Source organism: Nerophis ophidion, linkage group LG25, assembly GCF_033978795.1.
Source record: "Nerophis ophidion isolate RoL-2023_Sa linkage group LG25, RoL_Noph_v1.0, whole genome shotgun sequence".
NCBI lineage: Eukaryota > Metazoa > Chordata > Actinopteri > Syngnathiformes > Syngnathidae > Nerophis > Nerophis ophidion.
In genome coordinates this window covers 13,710,172-13,734,144 of record NC_084635.1, presented here as the reverse complement: position 1 = coordinate 13,734,144, position 23,973 = coordinate 13,710,172, and the positions used below count along the sequence as shown (strand labels likewise).

The 23,973-nt window shown below is 39.8% G+C and overlaps 1 protein-coding gene across 1 annotated transcript in view; it reads left to right on the top strand.

The window, feature by feature from the left end:
- The window catches only part of myo9aa (myosin IXAa), a 328,362-nt gene that overhangs the window by 145,668 nt on the left and 158,721 nt on the right, over positions 1–23,973 (top strand). Inside the window, exons 5-6 of the mRNA XM_061887012.1 lie at positions 9,843–9,942; positions 21,629–21,682. Of these exons, the coding sequence (XP_061742996.1) occupies positions 9,843–9,942; positions 21,629–21,682 (154 nt within the window). The remainder of the gene's footprint in view (positions 1–9,842; positions 9,943–21,628; positions 21,683–23,973) is intronic.

Here is a 23,973-nt window from a genome sequence, read left to right as displayed (position 1 = left end):
TTGAAAAGTAGCTCGCCTGCAGAAAAAGTGTGAGCGCCCCTGTCTTAGGGAAGTCCCGGCAGCTGCAAGGACAGCGCAAGCTCCGCTGATCTCCGGTAAGAGGCGACTTTTTACCACAATTTTATCACCGAAACTGCTGGTTGACAAGTGGTCGGGATCCATGTTCGCTTGACCGCTCTGATCCATAGTAAAGCTTCACCTCTGGGAATTTTAAACAAGGAAACACTGTGTGTTTGTGTGGCTAAAGGCTAAAGCTTCCCAATTCCATCTTTCTACTGTGACTTCTCCATTATTTATTGAACAAATTGCAAAGGATTCAGCAACACAGATGTCCAAAATACCGTGTGATTATGCGGTTAAAGCAGACGACTTTTAGCTGTGTGTGTGCGCAGCGCTAATATTTCCTAACAGTCCGTGACGTCACGCGTACACGTCATCATTCTGCGACGTTTTCAACAGGACACTTTGCGGGAAATTTAAAATTGCAATTCAGCAAACTAAAAAGGCCGTATCGGCATGTGTTGCAATGTTAATATTTCATCATTGATATATAAACTATCAGACTGCGTGGTCGGTAGTAGTGGGTTTCAGTAGGCCTTTAAGTTGCAATGTTGAAAGTGTAAAGCTTTAAAATCCTCACTGCTCTGTTAATTTAGAAATAAATGTGCCTTGACCCTTAGGGCTTGCTTAATATGTTTGCAATATAACATAGTAATGTTTTTCAAACAAATATCAATTGTGTCAAACGTACAGTAGCCAAAAGTATAACTGTGGCCAAAGTACTTTTTAAGCAACTGTCTTTGTCTCTCAAAATGCTAAGCATTGAAGATGGATAAAAATTGTGGCTTACATTTTTGTGCACTTAAATTATTCTGAGAATGTGGTGTACCTCAAAATATAACTGTGCCATTTTTCGCAATTCCAATGTGTTGCACGCCCTTGTTATGTGACACTTGAACCACATTGTCCATAAATCCTCATCCTTGGGGGGGGCTTTTCCTTTTAATTGACAAGTATTGGCTTGAAAATTGGCAAAAGTCATGTGTTCAAAAAAGTAACACTATGGTGTGGGCCAGTTTGTGATTCACGGAGCAAGTTCACTTCAAAGCAAGGCTTGACACTAATGCGGGGGGCTGCTGACTGGAGGTTTTAGTGACGGTTAACCTCACCGTAGGGGCTCCTAGTGGGCCCCACATTAGCTGCCCCTTAATAAGATGGATTGCTGACTCTAGACCCATAAAATGTATGCATGTGTTTTGTCCCCGAAGACGAACTCTGTTGTGTCGCCTCTGCACACAGATTCTGACCTCTAACCTTTTTGCTAGATGTTGTGGAAGAGTGCACCATTCCAAGCACATGTGCACATTAACAAACTTTCCGTTCATACTAATTGTTTTTACAAACCCCGTTTCCATATGAGTTGGGAAATTGTGTTAGATGTAAATATAAACGGAATACAATGATTTGCAAATAATTTTCAACCCATATTCAGTTGAATGTGCTACAAAGACAGCATATTTGATGTTCAAACATAAACATTGTGACGGACTTCCTGCCGTCACAATGTGGATTGCTGTGACACTCGATACAAGACGCATCGTAGCAGGTTTATTATTTCAATAAACCTGTCATCTTCTTGCCATTCGGTCACGCCACTTTCTGCCGCGCGGGCTCTTCCTGCTGGTCGCAGCACACCTTTCGGTGTCCGCTGTCTGCGTCTGTTGCGGGGGCTCATCTTCGTCTGGGTCTCGCTCGTCGGGCTCGTGGTCTTCGGTTGCCGCGGTTTCCTCGCCTACTTCTGCCCCGATCGTTCCTCCTTCATCCCCTTTTGTACTGCAACAGCAGATGCAGAGATTGAGCACAGGTGTGTCGCTTACGCACCTGACTTGGTTGGCTGCAGCGTCGCTCTGAGTGCATCCCTCCTCTTCTCTCTGTGGATGCCCCGCCTCCTGGCCGCCATCTTGGGTAGGACCAGCGTTTGTCCTATCCCGTTGTCGGCTCGTCGGCTCCGTCTCTCCACAAACATTTTTTGTTGTTGCAAATAATCATTAACTTGATGCCAGCAACACGTAACAAAGAAGTTGGGAAAAGTGGGAAAAAATACTGATAAAGTTGAGGAATGCTCATCAAACACTTATTTGGAACATCCCACAGGTGTGCAGGCTAATTGGGAACAGGTGTGTGCCATGATTGAGTATAAAAACAGCTTCCATGAAATGCTAAGTCATTCACAAACAAGAATGGGGCGAGGGTCACCAATTTGTAAGCAAATTGTCGAACAGTTTTAGAACAACATTTCTCAACGAGCTATTGCAAGGATTTTAGGGATTTTACCATCTACGGTCCGTAAAATCATCAAAAGGTTCTGAGAATCTGGAGAAATCACTGCACGTAAGCGATGATATTACGTTTTTTGATCCCTCAGGCGGTACTGCATCAAAAACCAACGTCATGGGCTCAGGAACACTTCATAAAACCACTGTCAGTAACTACAGTTAGTCGCTACATCTGTAAGTGCAAGTTAAAACTCTGCTATGCAAAGCGAAAGCCATTTATCAACAACACAAAGGAACGCCTCCCCGAGCTCATCTAAGATGGACTGATGCAAAGTGGAAAAGTGTTCTGTGGTCTGACATTTCAAATTATATTTGGAAACTGTGGACGTGGTGTCCTCCGGAACAAAGAGGAAAATAGCCATCCGTATTGTTATAATTTTTGTATTGATTCAAGTTGAAAAGTTGATACAATACAGTTGAAAAAATGGCATTCCTTAAAATTTTCAAATTGCTTCCTGCAGAGGACAAAGTCAGGATTATTTTATTTTCAATATATATGTATATGTATATATATATATATATATATATATATATATATATATATATATATATATATATATATATATATATATATGTGTATACATACATATATATATATATATATATATATATATGTGTATACATACATATATATATATATATATATATATATATGTATACATACATATATATATATATATATATATATGTATGTATACACACATATATATATATATATATATATATATATATATGTATACATACATATATATATATATATATATATATATTTGTGTATATATATATATATATACATGGACACATGCGCGCACACACACACGCACACATACAGCAAAATGAGCTAACGTAACGCTAAAAGCTAATGAGCGTTCACCTCAACCCAGAACTACGAGAGAGCTGAGCTGCAGTTTAAGTTTCTAGAAGGTCAACGGGCTCATAGTGATGTTTGTAATAGTTGTGACTGGGAAATGTTTTTTATATTTTGGGGAGTATACGATGTCAGCTGCTCACCTGCTAAACACATATCTGCTCATCTCGACGCCGCAGCACTGACAACATGCGCTCTGAATACGCACTGCTGATTGGCTGTTACATCACTCTGAATATGCACTGCTGATTGGCTTTGTATGTAACCAATCAGATGGTTGTGTGGGCGGGACAATGCTGGCTGCTCACTGCTCAGAGGCAGCTGCAGAGCAGCTTGTTAAGACTTTAGATTATAAACTCGTTCGATACACCCTCGTACCGAACCAAAACCCCCGTACCGAAACGGTTCAATACAAATACACGTACCGTTACACCCCTACCGATAAATGACAAGTATCCAAACTTATGAATCAAAGCTATTATGCATTTACAGTCCAAATAATTAAAAACATATTTTATTGACTAATCTTATTGAATACAGTGTCTGTATCATAATTGTTTAATTACTAATTTCTTTTTCACACACCTGCGTGGGAGATGCATGAATTAGTTGTATCCCTCAAACTCACCCATGGAAGTTAGTGGGCGGGGCTAACACAAATATAGTCCAACGATGGTTATGGTCGGAACCATGGAACGTTGGAAGTCGTACCAAACATGGTGACCGAGGAGGATATACTTGTGCTTTTTCGGAAGTCGGTGGGAAGATCATTTTGAACTTGCAGAGTATGTGGAAAGAAAGAGTGCTGACCCAGAGCATGTAGCAGTTAAAGTCGAGGGATTTGTTTTTAAGTTGTTGGGAGTTATTTTTGCCCTCCCATGACCAAGATATAGACAAGTATTCCACAGAGAAGTGGAAGCGCCAGGTAACCAATCAGGTGTTAGGACCTCCCACTGACTTTGACTGCTCTGTTTGACATTAGAAATAAATTAATGAAGCTGCAACACAAATTCACATAATATTTAAATACATAAATTGTGAAACAATTATTTAATACATGAAATAATTAATAATTTTGTTATTTTTAAATAGTTAAATACATAAATATAATACATTTTACTTTCAATTATTTATTACACATTTTATAACACATTAATACCTTTAATTCCAATGTGAATTGCTTCATGATATATCGAGGTCAGTGGTTCTCAAATGGGGGTACTTGCAGGTATGCCAAGGGGTACATGAGATTTTTTTTAATATTCTAAAAAATAGCAACAATTCAAAAATCCTCTATGGATATATTTATTGAATAATACTTCAACAAAATATGAATGCAAGTTCAAAACTGTTAATAGAAATGCAACAATGCAATATTTAGTGTTGACAGCTAGATTTTTTGTGTACATGTTCCATAAATATTGATGTTAAAGATTTCCTTTTTTGTGAATAAATGTTTAGAATTAAGTTCATTAATCCAGATGGATGTCTATTACAATTCCCAAAGAGGGCACTTTAAGTTGATGATTACTTCTGTGTAGAAATCTTTATTCATCATTAAATCACTTATTTTTCAACAAGTTTTTAGTTATTCGTATATCTTTTTTTCCAAATAGTTCAAGAAATACCACTACAAATGAGCAATCATTTGCACTGTTATACAATTTAATAAATCAAAAACTGATGACGTAGTGCTGTATTTTACTTCTGTATCTCTTTTTTTCAACCAAAAATGCTTTGCTCGGATTAGGGGGTACTTGAATTAAAAAATTCACTGAAAAAAGGTTGAGAACCACTGATCCAGGTAATTATTTAAATATGTTTTGTATTTAATCATGTCACTTTTGACCCTCCCTACAAACACTTTTAAGTGTCAGACTTGGAGAACCAAAGTAAACACAAAATAAAGTTTTTTGTAATGATTTTATTAATTAAGAAAAGCAAACTATTCAAACCTGCATTACCCCTATATGTGGAAAAGTAAAAACCTTATAACTGGTATACTTTCGGGATGTTCTAATTTAGGTTATATGATGCTAATTCGATCATTCATGAGTGAGATCGGCCGATACCGCTTACATGTATGAACCATACATTTTAAAATGTATTTATGGTACATAATATTGACAGTTTAATAATATCAACGACACAAACAAGTCCCCTCCGATGAGGTGGCAACTTGTCCAGGGTGTACCCCGGCTACCGCGCGAATGCAGCGACCCCAAAAGGGACAAGCCGTAGAAAATGGATGGCTGTATGGACAAACTAGTCCTTTATATTGTTGTATTACATACAATTGTTTGATCAAAACCAAGTCGAAAGAACACTATAACTGATCCTAAGCAAAAAACTACTACAGTATCTGCTACTCCAGGGGTCGGCAACCCGCGGCTCCGGAGCCGCATGCGGCTCTTTGACCACTCTGATGTGGCTCAGCCGCATACTTGCCGACCGCCCGGAAAAGTCCGGTAGATTTCCAATTTTAATTTCTCCCGAGCTAAACATTTTTCGATTTTTACCCAGACATCAACTTTGACTGCATGCTGTGATGACAATGCCTCTAACACCCTTTAACATGTCATCGCGTCAAGATTTTCACAATGCTATCTGGGTGCCGACGGTCCGGTCACATTTTGGATGCAACCTCTATCTGAACGCATACGCAACTGCAAGGCATACTTGTTCAACAACCATACAGGTCACAATGAGGGTTGTGATATAACCAACTTTAACAACCCCGCCCACCTCAACCGACACACGTGGGGGTAGGTGTATAATAGAGCCCGGAAGAGTCAGGATACATGGGATTCTGGGTATTTTTTATGTTGTGTTATAGTGCGGATGTTCTCCCGAAATGTGTTTGTCATTCTTGTTCGGTGTGGGTTCACAGTGTGGCGCATATTAGTAAGAGTGCTAAAGTTTTTTAAACGGCCACCCTCAGTGTAACCTGTATTGCTGTTGAATAAGGATGCCTTGCCGTCTCTTACGTGCGTCTGCAATAGCCTCGTCAGACAATTCTTTGGGCTGGCAAGCTATTTGTACAAGCTGTAGAGGGCGGCAGTGACATTATTGTACGCCCTTATTATTGTTCATTGGGTGAACACCAGCGTACAGTCGAGAGAATAATTACTCTGTAATTCGGGAGTCTCCCTGGAAAATTGGGACGGTCGGCAGGTGTGACGCTGTCAAGCGGCATTCATATAAAACTCGCGAGCCGCACTAACATTACATTTTCGTATTACGACCCCTGGTTTATATATAGCACAAAGCACAAAAAAAAAATTATTAGTATTATTTCATTATAAATTTCAAAAGAGTTATGTGGCTCCCATTGTTTTCTTTACTTTGGGAAACGGGTTAAAATGGCTCTTTAAGTGGTAAAGGTTGCCGACCCCTGTGCTACTCGTTTAAAACCTTTGGGCTTTGCCCTCAAAGTCCTCCTTTGTGAAGGAATAATTCCCTAAGCTTGACAAAAACAACAACATCGATCTGATCACTGATACTACCCTTGGTATCGACACCACCAATTAATAGATCGATGCACCCTCCTCTTACTTGTTGTATACTGACTGCAACAATGCAACAGTTGTCTCTCGACCGAATGTTATTAATCTACTTAATAACGGTTAATAACTGCTTACTTTCTGCTGTAACGGGTTTTTAGCGTCACTTCTTGAATTTTACCAGAACTTATTTATTTGTGTTGTTTCAAGCGAGGTTAGCTTAGCTATTAACATACCTGCTTCTGCATTCTTCTCGGTGTGTAAGATGTTTAGCCTCGTCCTCCAGTGGTAATGCTCGTTCATAATAATATATGAGGTACTAAGAAATGTACTTTATCTTCCGTCATGGAGGTGATTATTATTAGCTAATGATTGTTATTTGCTTAGGGGAGCGGAACCACATCGTGTATGTAATGGCCGATCACAGACTTTTTCACAAAAATCTGCAGATACCGATTGGTGGCCACATTTGTTGTATAATAAGTCTTTCACACCACTGTGGAGGGATTATGGCCCACTCTTCTTTGCAGAAGTGTTATATTTCAGCTATACTCGAAAGTTTCGGAGAATTAACTTCTTTTTAAAGTCATGCCTTAGCATCTCTTTGGATTCAATTCTAGACTTTGATTAGAATTCTGTAAGACCTTTGTTTTTTTTGTAAGACATTCAGTGGTAGGAACTGATGGTTGCATATTGTCCTTCAGTATGTTTTGGTAGCAAGTAGAATTGATGGTTTTTGAAGCACTAAAGCAGCCCCAGACCGTCACCCGTTGTTGGTATGATGTTCTTTTTCTCAAATGATGTGTGACTTGTACGCCAGATTTAAGGAGACGCATGCCTTTCAAACAGTTCAACAGCCCACATTTTCCAAAACGTCTTTGTTATCATTAAGATTTTTATTTTTTTGGCATATGTGAGAGGAGCCTACAGCACATATTATTTTTGCCTTTTTGCTCACCAGTGATAATCGCCTTAGAACTCTTCCATGCATGCCATTTTTCTTTTCATTTATTTTGTATGGTTGACACTAAAATTTACTTCTTAAGATTTTGTTGTTGATTTCTTTGGGACCTCCTGGATGAGTTATTTTCGTGTTTTTTGTTGGCCTGACTCTCCTTTGAATGTTTTCCACTGTTCCATGTTTTTTCATTTGTTGCTGATGTCGCCTCATGATTTGCACGAGTCCCAAAACTTTAGAAAAGGTTTTTTGACCTTTTGCAGAATGATAGATAGATGTCAGTTACTTTGTTTCTCAAATTTCCCAGAATTTCTTTGGGCGGTGACCCGATGTCTTGCTTTTTGGGATCTTTTTGTCTTTGTCAAAAAGGTTGTATTTAAATGAGCTTGTGGCGCGGTTGGTAGAGTGGCCATGCCAGCAACCTGGGGCTTCCTGGTTCGATTCCCAGCTTCTACCAACCTAGTCATGTCCATTGTGTCTTTGAGCAAGACAATTCCCCCTTGCTCTTGATGGGTTGTGGTTAGGGCCTTGCATGGCAGCTCCCGCCATCAGTGTGTGAATGTGTGTGTGCATGGGTGAATGTGGAAATAATATCAAAGCGCTTGATACTTTTATTAGTAGATTGCACAGTTCAGTACATATGCCGTACAATTGACCACTAAATGGTAACACCCGAATAAGTTTTTCAACTTGTTTAAGTCGGGGTCCAAGTTAATCAATTTATGGTACAAATATATACTACCAGCATAATACAGTCATCACACAAGTTAATCATCATAGTATATACATTGAATTATTGACATTATTTACAATCCGGGGGGTGGGATGAGGAGCTTTGGTTGATATCAGTACTTCAGTTGTCAACAATTGCATCAACAGAGAAATGGACATTGAAACATAGTGAGTTCAGATAGCATAAGAACAAGTATATACATTAGAAGTACATTTGATTATTTACATTAGGTTCTTTATAATCCGGGGAGATGGGATGTGAATGGAGGAGGGTATTAGTAAAGGTTTGAAGTTGCCTGGTGGTGTTGTTTTAGAGCGGTTTTGAAGGAATATAGAGATGCACTTACGTTTATACCTGTTGGGAGTGCCTTCCACGTTGATGTGGCATAGAAAGACAATGAGTTAAGACCTTTGTTAGATCGGAATCTGGGTTTAATTTGGTTTGTGGAGCTCCCCCTGGTGTTGTGGTTATGGCGGTCATTTACGTTAAGGAAGTAGTTTGACATGTACTTCGGTATCAGGGAGGTGTAGCGGATTTTATAGACTAGGCTCATTGCAAGTTGTTTTACTCTGTCCTCCACCCTGAGCCAGCCCACTTTCCAGAAGTGGGTTGGAGTGAGGTGTGATCTGGGGTGGAGGTCTATAAGTAACCGGACTAGCTTGTTCTGGGATGTTTGGAGTCTAGATTTGAGGGTTTTGGAGGTGCTGGGGTACCTGGAAGTGCAAGCGTAATCGAAAAAGGGTTGAATGAGAGTTCCCGCTAGAATCTTCAAGGTGCTTTTGTTGACCAGAGAGGAGATTCTGTAGAGGAATCTCGTTCTTTGGTTGACCTTTTTGATTACCTTGGTGGCCATTTTATCACAGGAAAGATTAGCCTCTAGAATGGAACCTAGGTAGGTGATCTCATCTTTCCTGGTGATAACAATGTCACCCACTTTTTAGTGAAGTCACTGACTTTTTTAAGGTTGATATGGGACCCAAATAGGATGGTTATACAAGTATAACCTCATTTACTCTTTATTTGACAGGTCTGGGAGTCATCAAGCCGAGGTGTTGTCAATATAATTGAACTCATAACCATGATAGTTATCATTGATAACTGGCTGGAGGAACAATAGCATTGAGTACAAATACATCCATAGTGAGGGATTCTGCATGAGTTAGTGCATCAGTAACCAGGCAGAGACTCCTGTCAAGAGAACCAGACGTTAAGTGTCAGGTATGCCGAAGTGCAGCCCAGCACTCTTGAGGACAAAATGCAGCATACAAAAACAACAGTGTTGCATGAAAATGTAGTTTTTTTTGTACGTTCTTGGTTTCAGGTTCTTATTAAACATTTCCACAGGATTTTTGCTGTTGTTTATAGTAGAGCGAGATTCCTTATACAATATTTAAGTCTAAGTCTGACTTATCCATGAATGATGCGTGTCTTACTTGTCTTCTAGAAACTACCACGTGTTTTACTACCTGCTGGCAGGAGCAAGTGAAGAAGAGAGGACAGCTTTTCACCTCATGAAGCCTGAAGATTACCATTACCTCAGTCAGGTAGGCCTTGGTATTCTCCCTGACTTGGGGATTTTCTGGTGACGGTTGTTTATTCTTTTAAAAGGTGAATAGCAGCTCGGGGTGGCTGTGGTGTATTTTTGTGTTGCGTTTGCTTGCTTCCGGCATAGCTCGGTTGGTAGAGTGGCCGTGTCAGCAACTTGAGGGTTGCAGGTTCGATACCCGCTTGTGCCATCCTAGTTACTGCCGTTGTGTCCTTGGGCAAGACACTTTAACCACCTGCTCCCAGTGCCACCCACACTGGTTTAAATGTAACTTAGACATTGGGTGTCACTATGTAAAGCGCTTTGAGTCACTTGAGAAAAGCGCCATATAAATATAATTCACATCACTTCTACAGCTTTCGTTAGGGATCGGCGCCAAAAAATAAGACAAAATAAGCAATTTAATAGGGGTGTCCGAAGCCGATATTGATACATGTCCGATGACAGCAAATAAAACAAAAAACAAACAAGTATCGGACAATATCAGTTTACATCTGAAATTGCTGATATGAGCCCCGATACAAGCAGTCCTGCAGTGTGTTTACTTGTGCAAAGCTCAACAGCTAATTAACACCTAAATGTCCGAATAAGCACAAACGTTTGATCTTTTCTTGTATTTTAGTGAAGTCATCTACAAAAGGTAAACATGGTAGGCTATAGGCTACCAGGAGCTAGCATATACACAACAGCTAAGCGCACAATAGCACACAATCTAGACATAAGTTATAAATGTCCTTAATTGAACAATATTAAAGTGTAAAACTGCAAATTTGTCAATATCAACTAGTATCAAATAACTATAGTTACATATTACTTTTAGATCAAAAGTCTCCAAGGCAGAATCTTATTAGAAAGTATCCAGATACTTTGGGGGGGTGGGGTATGGTGGTAGCGTCCCGTAAGAGTTAGTGCTGCAAGGGGTTCTGGGTATTTGTTCCGTTGTGTTACATTGTGGATGTTCTGCCGAAATGTGTTTGTCATTCTTATTTGGTGTGGGTTCGCAGTGTGGCACATATTTGTTACAGTGTTCAAGTTGTTTATACGGCCACCCTCAGTGTGACCTGTATGGCTGTTGACCAAGTATGATCATTCAACTTACTGCGTCATGCGCTTAATTTAATGATTTTTTTGTGGTCACTAAGTGTCGTAAAAAAAAAAAAAAACAGAATAACACCACACTTCAAAAGCTTAAATCTGTCATAAGGTTAGTGTTTTTTCTTACTTAATATTTTTCTATGAGTAATTACACTTGATCAAGCTTTTTCTAAGATTCCACACTACGAAATAATAAAAGATTGGTGCTGATGTAATATCGTACTAATATCAATATCAGCCAATACTCAAGGCTTCAATATCATATTAGTATCTTAATATTTGACAAATATTGCGAATACAATTAATTCGTCACATACACTCAAAAATATGAACACAAACAAATTAATAATCACAGTTGTATATGCAGAAAGCAATGTGAAATATTTATAAATGGATGAGTGAAATTGTATCACTTGGTGAGGACGGCAGTGAGGGGAGAGGGAAGGTAGGAGGGCACAGCCACTGGACGCCACCAAAAAACGTATATTTTGTACGGGGCGGCATAGCTCGGTTGGTAGAGCGGCCGTGTCAGCAACTTGAGGGTTGCAGGTTCGATTCCCGCTTCCGCCATCCTAGGCAGTGCCGTTGTGTCCTTGGGCAAGACACTTTACCCACCTGCTCCCAGTGCCACCCACACTGGTTTAAATGTAACTTAGATATTGGGTTTCACTATGTAAAGCGCTTTGAGTCCCTAGAGAAAAAGCGCTATATAAATATAATTCACTTCACCTTCGTATTTTACTACAAGTTCTTTTTTCTAATTTCAATTGTGTTATTCACATTATTCATTTACGAAGTGTTGGCACTCACAACTTTCTTTGGCCCCATTGTGGCTTGTTTTGCAGTCATACTCGACATAACAAAATATAGACACTGAGTTACCAATACAAAAGTTATACCTGGGCGTACGATAATGGCGACGGTTTGGGAAAATCGGGACGTTTTGGCGCACATTTTTACTGCAAACCAAATTATTCGTAAATTGTGACAAATAGAAACTGAGTTACCTCTGTATGTTTGCTTGTGTCAGGCCCATATACTCAAGACATTAGAGTTACTCTATCCGTGCAAAAAAGAATGAGAAATAAGTACTGTACACATTGGTTGGTTGTGACTCAGGATTCAGGTAATAAGGTAGGTACAGTACATCTGCACAATCTTAGGGGATCCAATGGATGAAAAGACTGCCTTAACAAAGTTGATAATTCTCTATTTACATATCTGCAAACAGTAAGGGTGTAATGGTACGTGTATTTGTATTGAACCGTTTCGGTACGGGGGTTTCGGTTCGGTTCGGAGGTGTACCGAACGAGTACACATGCTAGCAGTGACCGGGCTAGGACAACATGTAAAAGCCGATGCTGGAAGACCCTCCTGCCTCGTTAAGATCTCCCGTTTGGGAACACTTTGGCTGCGCGATACAACAATGGAGGACGGAGGTTTGCCGACATTGGTCAGCAGCTGCTTCTGACAACACGTCAAACATGTGTTGCACCTTTCCTGCTTCCGGCTCCCAGATTGTAGTCGAGCAGCGCAGGGGAGACACTCCTCCAGGGCTGATGTAATCTCGGGGGCAACGCCTTTCACTCTACCCGGCAGTGGGTCTCCACAGCTCCGGACTCCAGGGTAAATGAAGAGCCCGGCGATTAATTGCAAATCGTGGCTTTATTGAGGTCTTGCACACAGCCAATCCAACAAAACACCAACCACTCCCGCACTCGCGCTAAGCTCCCTCACCTCGCTGGCCCACACACTCACCTCAATGCTGTCACATATTAAAGGGCCACACGCACACATGCGCTACTCTCACAACACATGCTAACCCATTTGAAGCGTCACCACCGCATTTAAGCAGCCTCTCCTCGGCGAGTCAGGCAGGGCTAAAGCAATAACAAATGCTTTTATAGCAGCAGATTTAAGTCCATATTGCATTAAAAACTATATTTTGACCCACTTCTATGGTGGAAGAACAATGCTCTTACTGCCAAGTTAGCCAGGCTAATAAAAGTCCCAATCAATCAATCAATCATAACAAGCACTTTATATGTAGAAAGGTTTTGTTAAGAAACCATTACGAGCCTTATTTTATTTAGTTTTTATTTTACACATGTTGACCACATTAACCCTGGCAATGGACCCTGTGTGTATATGTATGTTATGCCATTGTTTACATCCATCCATCCATTTTCTACTGCTTGTTCCCTTTTGGGGTCGCGGGGGGCGCTGGGGCCTATCTCAGCTACAATCGGGCGGAAGGCGGAGTACACCCTGGACAAGTCGCCACCTCATCGCAGGGCCAACACAGATAGACAGACAACATTCACACTCACATTCACACACTAGGGCCAATTTAGTGTTGCCAATCAACCTATCCCCAGGTGCATGTCTTTAGAAGTGGGAGGAAGCCGGAGCACCCGGAGGGAACCCACGCATTCACGGGGAGAACATGCAAACTCCACACAGAAAGATCCCGAGCCTGGATTTGAACCCAGGACTGCAGGACCTTCGTATTGTGAGGCAGACGCACTGACCCCTCTACCACCGTGAAGCCCATTTTTAAGTCCATATTGCATTAAAAACTATATTTTGACCCACTTCTATGGTGGAAGAACAATGCTCTTACTGCCAAGTTAGCCAGGCTAATAAAAGTCTCAATCAATCAATCAAAACAAGCACTTTATATGTAGAAAGGTTTTGTTAAGAAACCATTACGAGCCTTATTTTATTTAGTTTTTATTTTATACATGTTGACCACATTAACCCTGGCAATGGACCCTGTGTGTATATGTATGTTATGCCATTGTTTACAAATTTGGTAAATAAATAACCCAAAAAACGTATATTTTGTAGTTTTCTTACTGTACCGAAAATGAACCGAACCGTGACCTCTAAACCGAGGTACGTACCGAACCGAAATTTTTGTGTACCGTTACACCCCTAGCAAACAGCCACAATAATATGTTACTGTGTATACTCAAAACTGAGCCTTTTTGTCATGTCAATCGTACTGGACCTCATTTGGACTGCACTGGGGTGTATCGTGTTGTGGCCATTGAGTGTAGTTCTTTCGTCTTATTACACGCACAGACACCACCTGTTGATGTCTACAGACGGATTAGATTTTTGTGGTTAATTTGGGCAAATTTCCTTCTGCGTCGTCATGGGTTTTCATGCACGGTTTCATTAGAAATACACTCAACACCATTTTGAAGACATGCAGGCACACACCTCTACGCCCATTCCACGACTAAACACACGCAGTCAAATGGCATGTGTCCATTGGCTCACCAGGAAAACAGGTTTCACATAAGCATGAAGGAAAGGCATGATAAGGATTCAAACACAAGTCACGTATGGAAAGTGGATGTTGTGTAAAAGTCGTTGCCACCTCAGAGCTATGACAGCCGTGCAGTGGCGACCAGTGACTCGCTTTCCCCACTTGTGAAATCTTTAACGCCTGCACTGAGAAGAGCCAGGAATTCCTTCCATTCCTCTTCACCCATGAACTACACAATCACACATGGACATTTAAATCATATCACACATTCTTCCACTCTCTTCATTTTTTTCCCCCTTCTTTTGGAGGCCGCTCATTCCCTTTCTGTCTCCTCAGCAAAGTCAAACTAAACACTCCAGCACTCTTGTCTGTAGAGTCAAAGCAACCTGTTTACAGGACACGTAAACATGCCATAAATTTGAACCCATAACTCTGTTTTCATTTCGCTTTGACAAAACAGCTGTTGCTCTTTTCTTCCTACGAGCAAGTCTTTACTCTAAACCAGGGGTGTCAAACTCAAATACAGAGTGGGCCAAAATTTAAAACTGAACAAAATCGCGGGCCAAGGTTGAACAAATTAACCTTTTGATAGGGACCCAAACAGGTTTTTCATTGAATATTGAACAAGCAAGGCTTGTATAACTTCATAGTGACATGCAAAATGGAGTTTCAAATAATAATAATAATTCAAAAATATCAATGGCATCCATCCATCCATTTTCTACCGCTTATTCCCTTTCAGGGTCGCGGGGGGGCGCTGGCGCCTATCTCAGCTACAATCGGGCGGAAGGCAGGGTACACCCTGGACAAGTCGCCACCTCATCGCAGGGCCAACACAAGATAGACAGACAACATTCACACTCACATTCACACACTAGGGCCAATTTAGTGTTGCCAATCAACCTATCCCCAGGTGCATGTCTTTGGAAGTGGGAGGAAGCCGGAGTACCCGGAGGGAACCCACGCATTCACGGGGAGAACATGCAAACTCCACACAGAAAGATCCCGAGGCTGGATTTGAACCCAGGACTGCAGGACCTTCGTATTATGAGGCAGACGCACTAACCCCTCTGCCACCGTGAAGCCCATATATATATCAATGGCATATCAAATACAATATGAACAAAAATGAAATCCCTATTTTCTATTTGCAGCCTTCTGAGGTAAAGATCAAAATAAACTTTTTTTCCACAGGCTAAAAATACATTTGAAAATAAAAATAACAATGAATGAATCAAACCTTCAAGCCTTGAAATAGCAAGAGAAAGTGCGTGAATAAAACTTAATTAGGGCTCAGTTTGCGACACTGATTTGCTTTAACACTAAATGTGGAACAAGCAACGCTTATATAACTTAATAGTGCAAAATCTACTTTCAAAAACGAAACGAAAAAACATCAATAGTATATTAAATAACATTTGAATGAAAAATGTTATGCCTCTTTTCTACTTGCAGCCTTCTGAGGTAAATATCAACATTAACTTTTTCCACAGGCTGATAAATGAGAAAATAAAATAACAATGAGGTGGGTGGGGTTTGGGGGGGTGGGGTATGGTGGTAGCGGGGGTGTATATTGTAGCGTCCCGTAAGAGTTATTGCTGCAAGGGGTTTCTGGGTATTTGTTCTGTTGTGTTACAGTGTGGATGTTCTGCCGAAATGTGTTTGTCATTCTTATTTGGTGTGGGTTCGCAGTGTGGCACATATTTGTTACAGTGTTCAAGTTGTTTATACGGCCACCCTCAGTGTGACCTGTATGGCTGCTGACCAAGTATGAATTGCGATCACTTGTGTGTGTCTGTGAAAGCCATAGATATTTTGTGATTGGGCCGGCACGCAAATTCAGTGCCTTTAAGGCACGCCCTGAGTATTGTTGTCCGGGTGGAAATCGGGAGAAAGGTTGCCCGGGAGATTTTTGGGAGGGGCATTGAACTTCAGGAGTCATCCAGGGAAATCGGGAGGATTTGCAAGTATGAGTATTAGCGGTGAATTTGGTGTTATACTATGTTATATTGTTATTATACCGGTGGGCCAGCTCTAATGTTAATTTGATTTTGCCTCAAGGGCCAAATTAAATTACACGGCGGGCCAGAGTTTGACACCCATGCTCTAAACGAACTGGATGACCTGTAAAAGAGAGTTTTCAGAACACAATGTGTTTTTTTTTGCTGATTTTAGAAAAATGCATTTCATTAAAATTACATTATCTTTTGTCAAGTTAATTAATTTTTATAGTTCAATTAAAAAAGTGAACGTTTTATATTCTATAGATTCATTGCAAACACAGTGTAAGACTAAAAACATATATACCGTATTTTTCGGATTATAAGTTGCTCCGGAGTATATGTCGCACCGGCCGAAAATGCATAATAAAGAAGGAATAAAACATACATACGTCGCACTGGAGTATAAGTCGCATTTTGGGGGGAATTTTTTTTGATGAAATCCAACACCAAGAATAGACATTTGAAAGGCAATTTAAAATAAAGAATAGTGAACAACAGGCTGAATAAGTGTACGTTATATTACTCATAAATAACCAACGGAGAAGGTGCCTGGTATGTTAACGTAACATATTATGGTAAGAGTCATATACAGAACATGCTATACGTTTACCAAACAATCTGTCACTCCTAATCGATTAATCCGATGAAATCTTCTTCCTCGATGTCGCTTCTAAACAACTCTGCCAACTCCAAAGGTATGCACCGCTTGCTCTTGTCGTTTTGTGCTGCATATTTCACTACGTCCAGCTTGTAATCTGCAGTACATGATTTCCTTTTTGGTGCCATTTTTGTTCAGCTCTTCTCAGTTTTTATAAGTTACCGCCAACGATGAAATGATCCATCTTAATAGCTATGGCAGTAGCATGTAGCATATAGCATCCCATGACCCGCAATGCACTTCTGCCGTGACCCTCCCCCGCCAAATTCTTATTGGTTGACGTGTGTGTGACAATTGCTGACATTTTCTTCGTCTCTTCCGCGAATGAGATAAATAATATTATTTGATATTTTACGGTAATGTGTTAATAATTTCACACATAAGTCGCTCCGGAGTATATGTCGCACCCCGAGTCAAACTATGAAAAAAACTGCGACTTGTAGTCTGAAAAATACGGTATATATTTATATATGTAAACATGTTCCTTTTTATTTCAACCCCCAATCTAAGACAGTAGGAATATTTATATGACTGGCAACCTGGGGGCCAAATACAGCCTTGGAATGACACCAGACGAACCTCCAAGTTCAGTTGAAAAGCTTGGAAGAGACTTGGGGCGGTATAGCTCGGTTGGTAGAGTGGCTGTGCCAGCAACTTGAGGGTTGCAGGTTCTATTCCCGCTTCCGCCATCCTAGTCACTGGTGTTGTGTCCTTGGGCAAGACACTTTACCCACCTGCTCCCAGTGCCACCCACACTGGTTTAAATGTAACTTAGATATTGGGTTTCACTATGTAAAGCGCTTTGAGTCACCAGAGAAAAGCGCTATATAAATATAACTCACAAATATGGTCGCATCAGATTCTTAAAAAACACTCGAACATTGTAATAAAAAAGATCTTTGACTAGCTTTTAGGCAGTAGGTTCTTAATCACTCCACAGTGCTCCTGTTGTATAGACATGGTTGTTTCCCCCCCCTGAATTTAGTAATGCTACCAAAATAAATGGACAAAAATCAAATGTCCACAGCATCTGGTTTTCAAGGGGGGTACTATCAAGTTATGGCCGCCTTTAGGGGGTTGTTTGTAATAGGGAATATATATGATTTTTAATGTATAATTATTTGTATTTTTCGCAAGAGAATATACATTACAACTAAGTCTTTTGAAATATAATTTTTTTCTCTCTCAAGACAAATCATTAATTATTTGGAATTTGCCACTGTATTCAGTCGTTTGTCAACAGCGTTTAGCAACAGCTATTTTGTCAAATCAACATTATATTCTTAATTTAAAGTACAAATGGCAACAATAATTTTACTTATTTGATGTATTGTTTGTTTAGCAATGGTATGCACTTTAATGTAGCAACACTGTATTTCCCAACCAGATTATTAAAGGGGTGACAACATTAATGCCAGGGTGAAATAATGCCAAATGGTGACAATTGCTTTTACCTCAACATAGTAGGAGAAGAGATTTATCTGCTTGTCGTGGCATTGGAGCATGAATATTTAACTCAATTGTTTTGGGGGCCACATTCACAGAAAGATGAGCACATGGGAAACCAGACTTATCCCTCCACTAATGGTCTCATTTTGGATATTCCTTATTTTGGTGTATTTATTTTGTTAGTTACAGGAGTGATGTGCTGTTTATAAGGACCTTTTGTTAAAAATGAAAATAAAAATAAAAAATAAGCTAGTCAAAGATCATATCTATGACCGCATTCTAGTGTTTCTTAAAACCTAAAATGCAACCTTGAGCAGGGACGTGCACATGATTATAGAGGGCCAGGGGCTCAAAGTCAGAAAAGGGCAGTATTTTTTTTTTTGGTCCTTTACCCAATATGGAAATGGAAATTAATCTAAAATTAAATTTGCTGTTAGGAAGCTAACTACTTAGCTGTGTGTCCTTTGTAGGTAAAAGTGATTGCCATTTCTTTTGTGTCAACAAATTATTGTCATAATGAGTTAATTCACATTATCATAGGCTTGGAAGACATGAAAAGCAACAAAACATTGGTTTATTATTAGGCTATTTATTTTTAAAGATAAGCACTTTAATATTGAACATTGAACAATGCAACATGAACTTCGAAAAAATAAATACCCAAATGGAAAAAACTTTAATGTGAAAATCTGTCCTTCTTCCCTTAACTTGATGAAAACACCATCAAGTTGTAACTTATGGTCTTTCTCACTTAACGCTCAGACTAAACAACTGAAACGCAATACAACTTTATACCTAATCCTCTACTGTGAGAGAAATGTGATCCGCCGTAAACACAGTGCATTTTATTTTGAAAATTAACCCGGTGTTTTATTTTGTATTTGCTCTGTGCGGAATTGATGTGCCGTGCTCAATTGAAGCGCCGTGCTCCGACGTCCAGCAAAAACAGAAGCTGACACATTGAATAATAGAATAGTACAGCGTTTTTCTGAAATATTACCCATATTAGATGCTGAATAAGTGGGCGGTGACTAGACCATAACTCACAGGTTCAAGTTGCTCCACTGTCACGTCTCCTCAGGCCGCAGTTGGTTCTCTATCCTCTCTCTCACTCACTCACTCGCTCTCTCTGGCGGAAGCTCAGGCTCAAACAACCCGGTATTTCAAGAAAACGTGGAGTTTTTGTACCACTGTTTTTTGTTGCTTTTTTACATCCCTAAAAGGAATTTATGAATGTTGTTTAAAAAAAAACCCACAAAAAAACAACAACACACTGGCAGAGGGCACTTTTTAAGACAAGGCAAAAAAGGGCAGGGGCTCAAGCATCCATAGGGCCCTATGTGTGCACATGCCAGACCTTGAGGAACACTACTTGTATAACTAAAACGGTTAAATAACTACTGACTGCATCAAAAAGTAAACATGATACAGCAACACCTTAGTCACATCAATCACATTACGAAAAAAAATGTGGAACTGCCAAAAAGAAAAGGACCTAAAGGGGTGCCTTGAGGAATGCCTCAGTTATGTAAATCTCAAGTTTGAAACCCAGTGTTCTATATTTGCTAGCAAGGTTAAAATATCAATGTAATGATCTGCCAATGTGTTTACAGTGGTCCAACTTCCTCTATACAACAGACACATTCTGTGTTTTTAGGAATTTGCTCCAAAAACTGAACACTGGGAGTCCATTCGGCGTCATTCCCGGACCAGATTTGGCCCTCGGGCTACCAGTTGAATAGCACTGCACTAGAGCATTCTATTACACACCATTTTGCCTCTTTTACCCCTCTGATGCTCCCTCCGAAGTGAATTCATGCATGTTGTTCCTATTTTAATTGCATGGTCTATGGACAAAACCGAGCAAGTTCAATGTGTTTATTTTCATACATCCTCCCATTCGAGTAACAAAAAGCTACATGAATGAAGAAAAAATAATCCTAAAAACTCACAGTTGGCTTCAGGAAAAACAAGCTTCTGTTTTTGCATTAAAATCCATGTTTTTTAAATCTTCAGCTTTCATGTAATGTACTTACTGCATATCTCAAAGTGTGTGAATGTTTTTTTAATGCTTTGAATTTGTTCGTGTGTGTTTTCAGCTCTGTGTACAGTGGGGCAAAAAAGTATTTAGTCAGACACCAATTGTACAAGTTCTCCCACTTAAAATGATGACAGAGGTCTGTAATTTTCATCATAGGTACACTTCAACTGTGAGAGACAGAATGTGAAAAAAAAAAATCAAGGAATTCACATTATAGGAATTTTAAAGAATTTATTTATAAATTACGTTGGAAAATAAGTATTTGGTCAACCATTCAAAGCTCTCACTGATGGAAGGAGGTTTTGGCTCAAAATCTCACGATACATGGCCCCATTCATTCTTTCCCTAACACGGATCAATCGTCCTGTCCCCTTAACAGAAAAACAGCCCCAAAGCATGATGTTCCCACCCCCATGCTTCACTGTAGGTATGGTGTTCTTGGGATGCAACTCAGTATTCTTCTTCCTCCAAACACAACTAGTTGAGTTTATACCAAAAAGTTCTATTTGGGTTTCATCTGACCACATGACATTCTCCCAATCCTCTGCTGTATCATCCATGTATCCATTTTGCTATAAACTCAACTCGTCGTGTTTGGAGGAAGAAGAATACTGAGTTGCATCCCAGGAACACCATACCTACTGTGAAGCATTGGGGTGGAAACATCATCCTTTGGGGCTGTTTTTCTGATAAGGGGACAGGACGATTGATCCGTGTTAAGGAAAGAATGAATGGGGCCATGTATCGTGAGATTTTGAGCCAAAACCTCCTTCCATCAGTGAGAGCTTTGAATGGTTAAAAAGATACTTATTTTCTACCATAATTTACAAATAAATTATTTAAAATTCCTACAATGTGAATTCCTGGATTTTTTTTCCACATTCTGTCTCTCACAGTTGAAGTGTACCTATGATGAAAATTACAGACCTCTGTCATCATTTTAAGTAGGAGAACTTGCACAATCGATGGCTGACTAAATACTTTTTTGCCCCACTGTATATGTTGAACTTACTGCTGTTTTAACTGCATGCTTATTACTCTTAATAGCGTGTGAAGTACATGTTAAAGTCTGCGACTCCTGAATGTATTGTGTCATAATTGGAATGCTGCTGTGTCTAACCCTAACCCCGTGCTCTGTAAACTCTGCCTCAACACTTCCAGATGACAAAGAAAACCCACCGACTGCACTGGGACAGTTACTGTGAGAGCGAAGCGGTCAGTATCTGAATGTCAGCTATGCACATACGTGAGTGTGTCCATGTTGGACAAAACCCCTGCCCTAGCAAGTAGCCTTCAATCATACAAGTCACACTCTCCCTTGCACACCCACTCCCTGCTTTACATTTTTTTCCCCTTTGGATATTTCCTGGTGAGCTTTGGGTCATGTTTATTCTGTCTCTGTTTATTTTCCTTGTTATGTTGCTTGTTGGAATGATGTTGGTAATGTCTGGTCGTATCCTGACCGATGTATGCCTCGTCTGCAACCCCTGTGACTTGTTTGGACAGTGTTTTCTAATGCTGGTAGTAAATAGTTCACACAAATAAAAATATTCTCATTTGTAAGCATCAGGGATGTAACAATATCAAAATCTCATGGGAAGATATTGTCATGGTATGAAGGCCACAGTACGATGTTATTGTGGAAATGTCCAAAGAAAAAAAGACTGGCTAAAAATGCTATAGTGTGTAAAAATGAAGTGGTAGGAAGTTTTAGGACGAACAGTCTAACTGGAATTGAACACAAACATATTGCTCAAATGTTTTAATCATATTTATTTAATTCATTCGTGCAAAAAACTTAGTTGAAGTGACAATGTACAGTGTAAAATCATAATTTTTTCAGTATAGTATCTTTAAAGGAACGGGGATAGCAGGTCCATTCTATGTGTCATACTTGATCATTTCGCGATATTGCCATATTTTTGCTGAAAGGATTTAGTAGAGAACATCGACGACAAAGTTCGCAACTTTTGGTCGCTAATAAAAAATCTTGCCTTTACCGGAAGTACGTGCGCGTGACGTCACGAGTTTGCAGGGCTCTCAACACATATTCACATTGTTTATAATGGGAGCCACCAGCAGTAAGAGCAATTTGGACCGAGAAAGCGACAATTTCCCCATTAATTGTGCAAGGATGAAAGATTTGTGAATTAAGATATTGATAGTGAAGGACTAGAAAAAAGAAAGAAAAAAAAAGCGGCGGCAAAGTGAGCATTTCAGATGTAATTAGACACATTTACTAGGATAATTCTGGATGATCCCTTATCTGCTTATTGTTTTAATAGTGTTTTGGTGAGATTGTAAAGATAGTAAAGACATACCTCGAGGTCGGATGGCTGTGGTGAACACGCAGTGTCTCAAAGAGAATCCGAGGAGCCAAGCTCACAGCTACCTTTTTTGACAGCTGCTGCAGGATGACGAATAATCCAATGATGTCTCCGGTAAGATATATATATCACAATTTTCCCATCCAAAAACATGCTGGTTGACGTAGAGAAAACTTGTTTGCTTGACCGCGCTGCTTCACAACAAACAAAGAAACATCGGCTGTGTCTCGGTGCTAAAGACAGTTGCAATCCACCGCTTTCCACCAACAGCATTGTTCTTTATAGTCTCCATTATTAAATGAACAAATTGCAAAAGATTCAGCAACACAGATGTCCAAAATACTGTCTAATTATGCGATTAAAGCAGACGACTTTTAGTCGCTAGTGGTGCAGCGCTAATATTTCCTGACAGTCCGTGACGTCACGCGTACGCGTCAGCATTCCGCGACGTTTTCAACAAGAAACTCCGCGGGAAATTTAAAATTGCAATTTAGTAAACTAAAAAGGCCGTATTGGCATGTGTTGCAGTGTTAATATTTCATCATTGATATATAAACTATCAGACTGCGTGGTCGGTAGTAGTGGGTTTCAGTAGGCCTTTAAACTTTTACTTTCTGATAAGCAGTGCCCTCTGCATTGGACATTTTTTGTATAATTTAGAAAAAAAAATGCTGATTATCAAAAAAGTTAACCAACTGTTTAGCTTCGCTGGCTTCAAATATATTTTCCAGGTGATTTTTTATCAAGTTAACCTGACTCTTGCCAGATCCTTGTAGTTCGCTGAGCTCCACACAAGGATCTGGGACTTCTCAATAGGAGATGTATTTCAGAAAGCGGGGTCTTGAAAAAAAAAAAATTGTATCTGATTGGATGAACGTGCTACTTCAACCACTCACATCGAAATTAACCCATGGCGCTGACAAGAGCGACGCTGGGATATCCAAAACAGAACAGCCGACATATTGGATAACAACAGAGCGAAAAGTTCTCTGATCTTTTTTCTAAACCAGTGGTTGTCAAATCGGGGTACTTGAAGGAATGCCAAGGGGTACATGAGATTTTTATAAAATATTTTACAAATATCCTTTATAAATACAGTTATTGAATAATACTTCAACAAAATATGAATGTAAGTTCATAAACTGTGAAAAGAAATGCAACAATGCAATATTAAGTGTT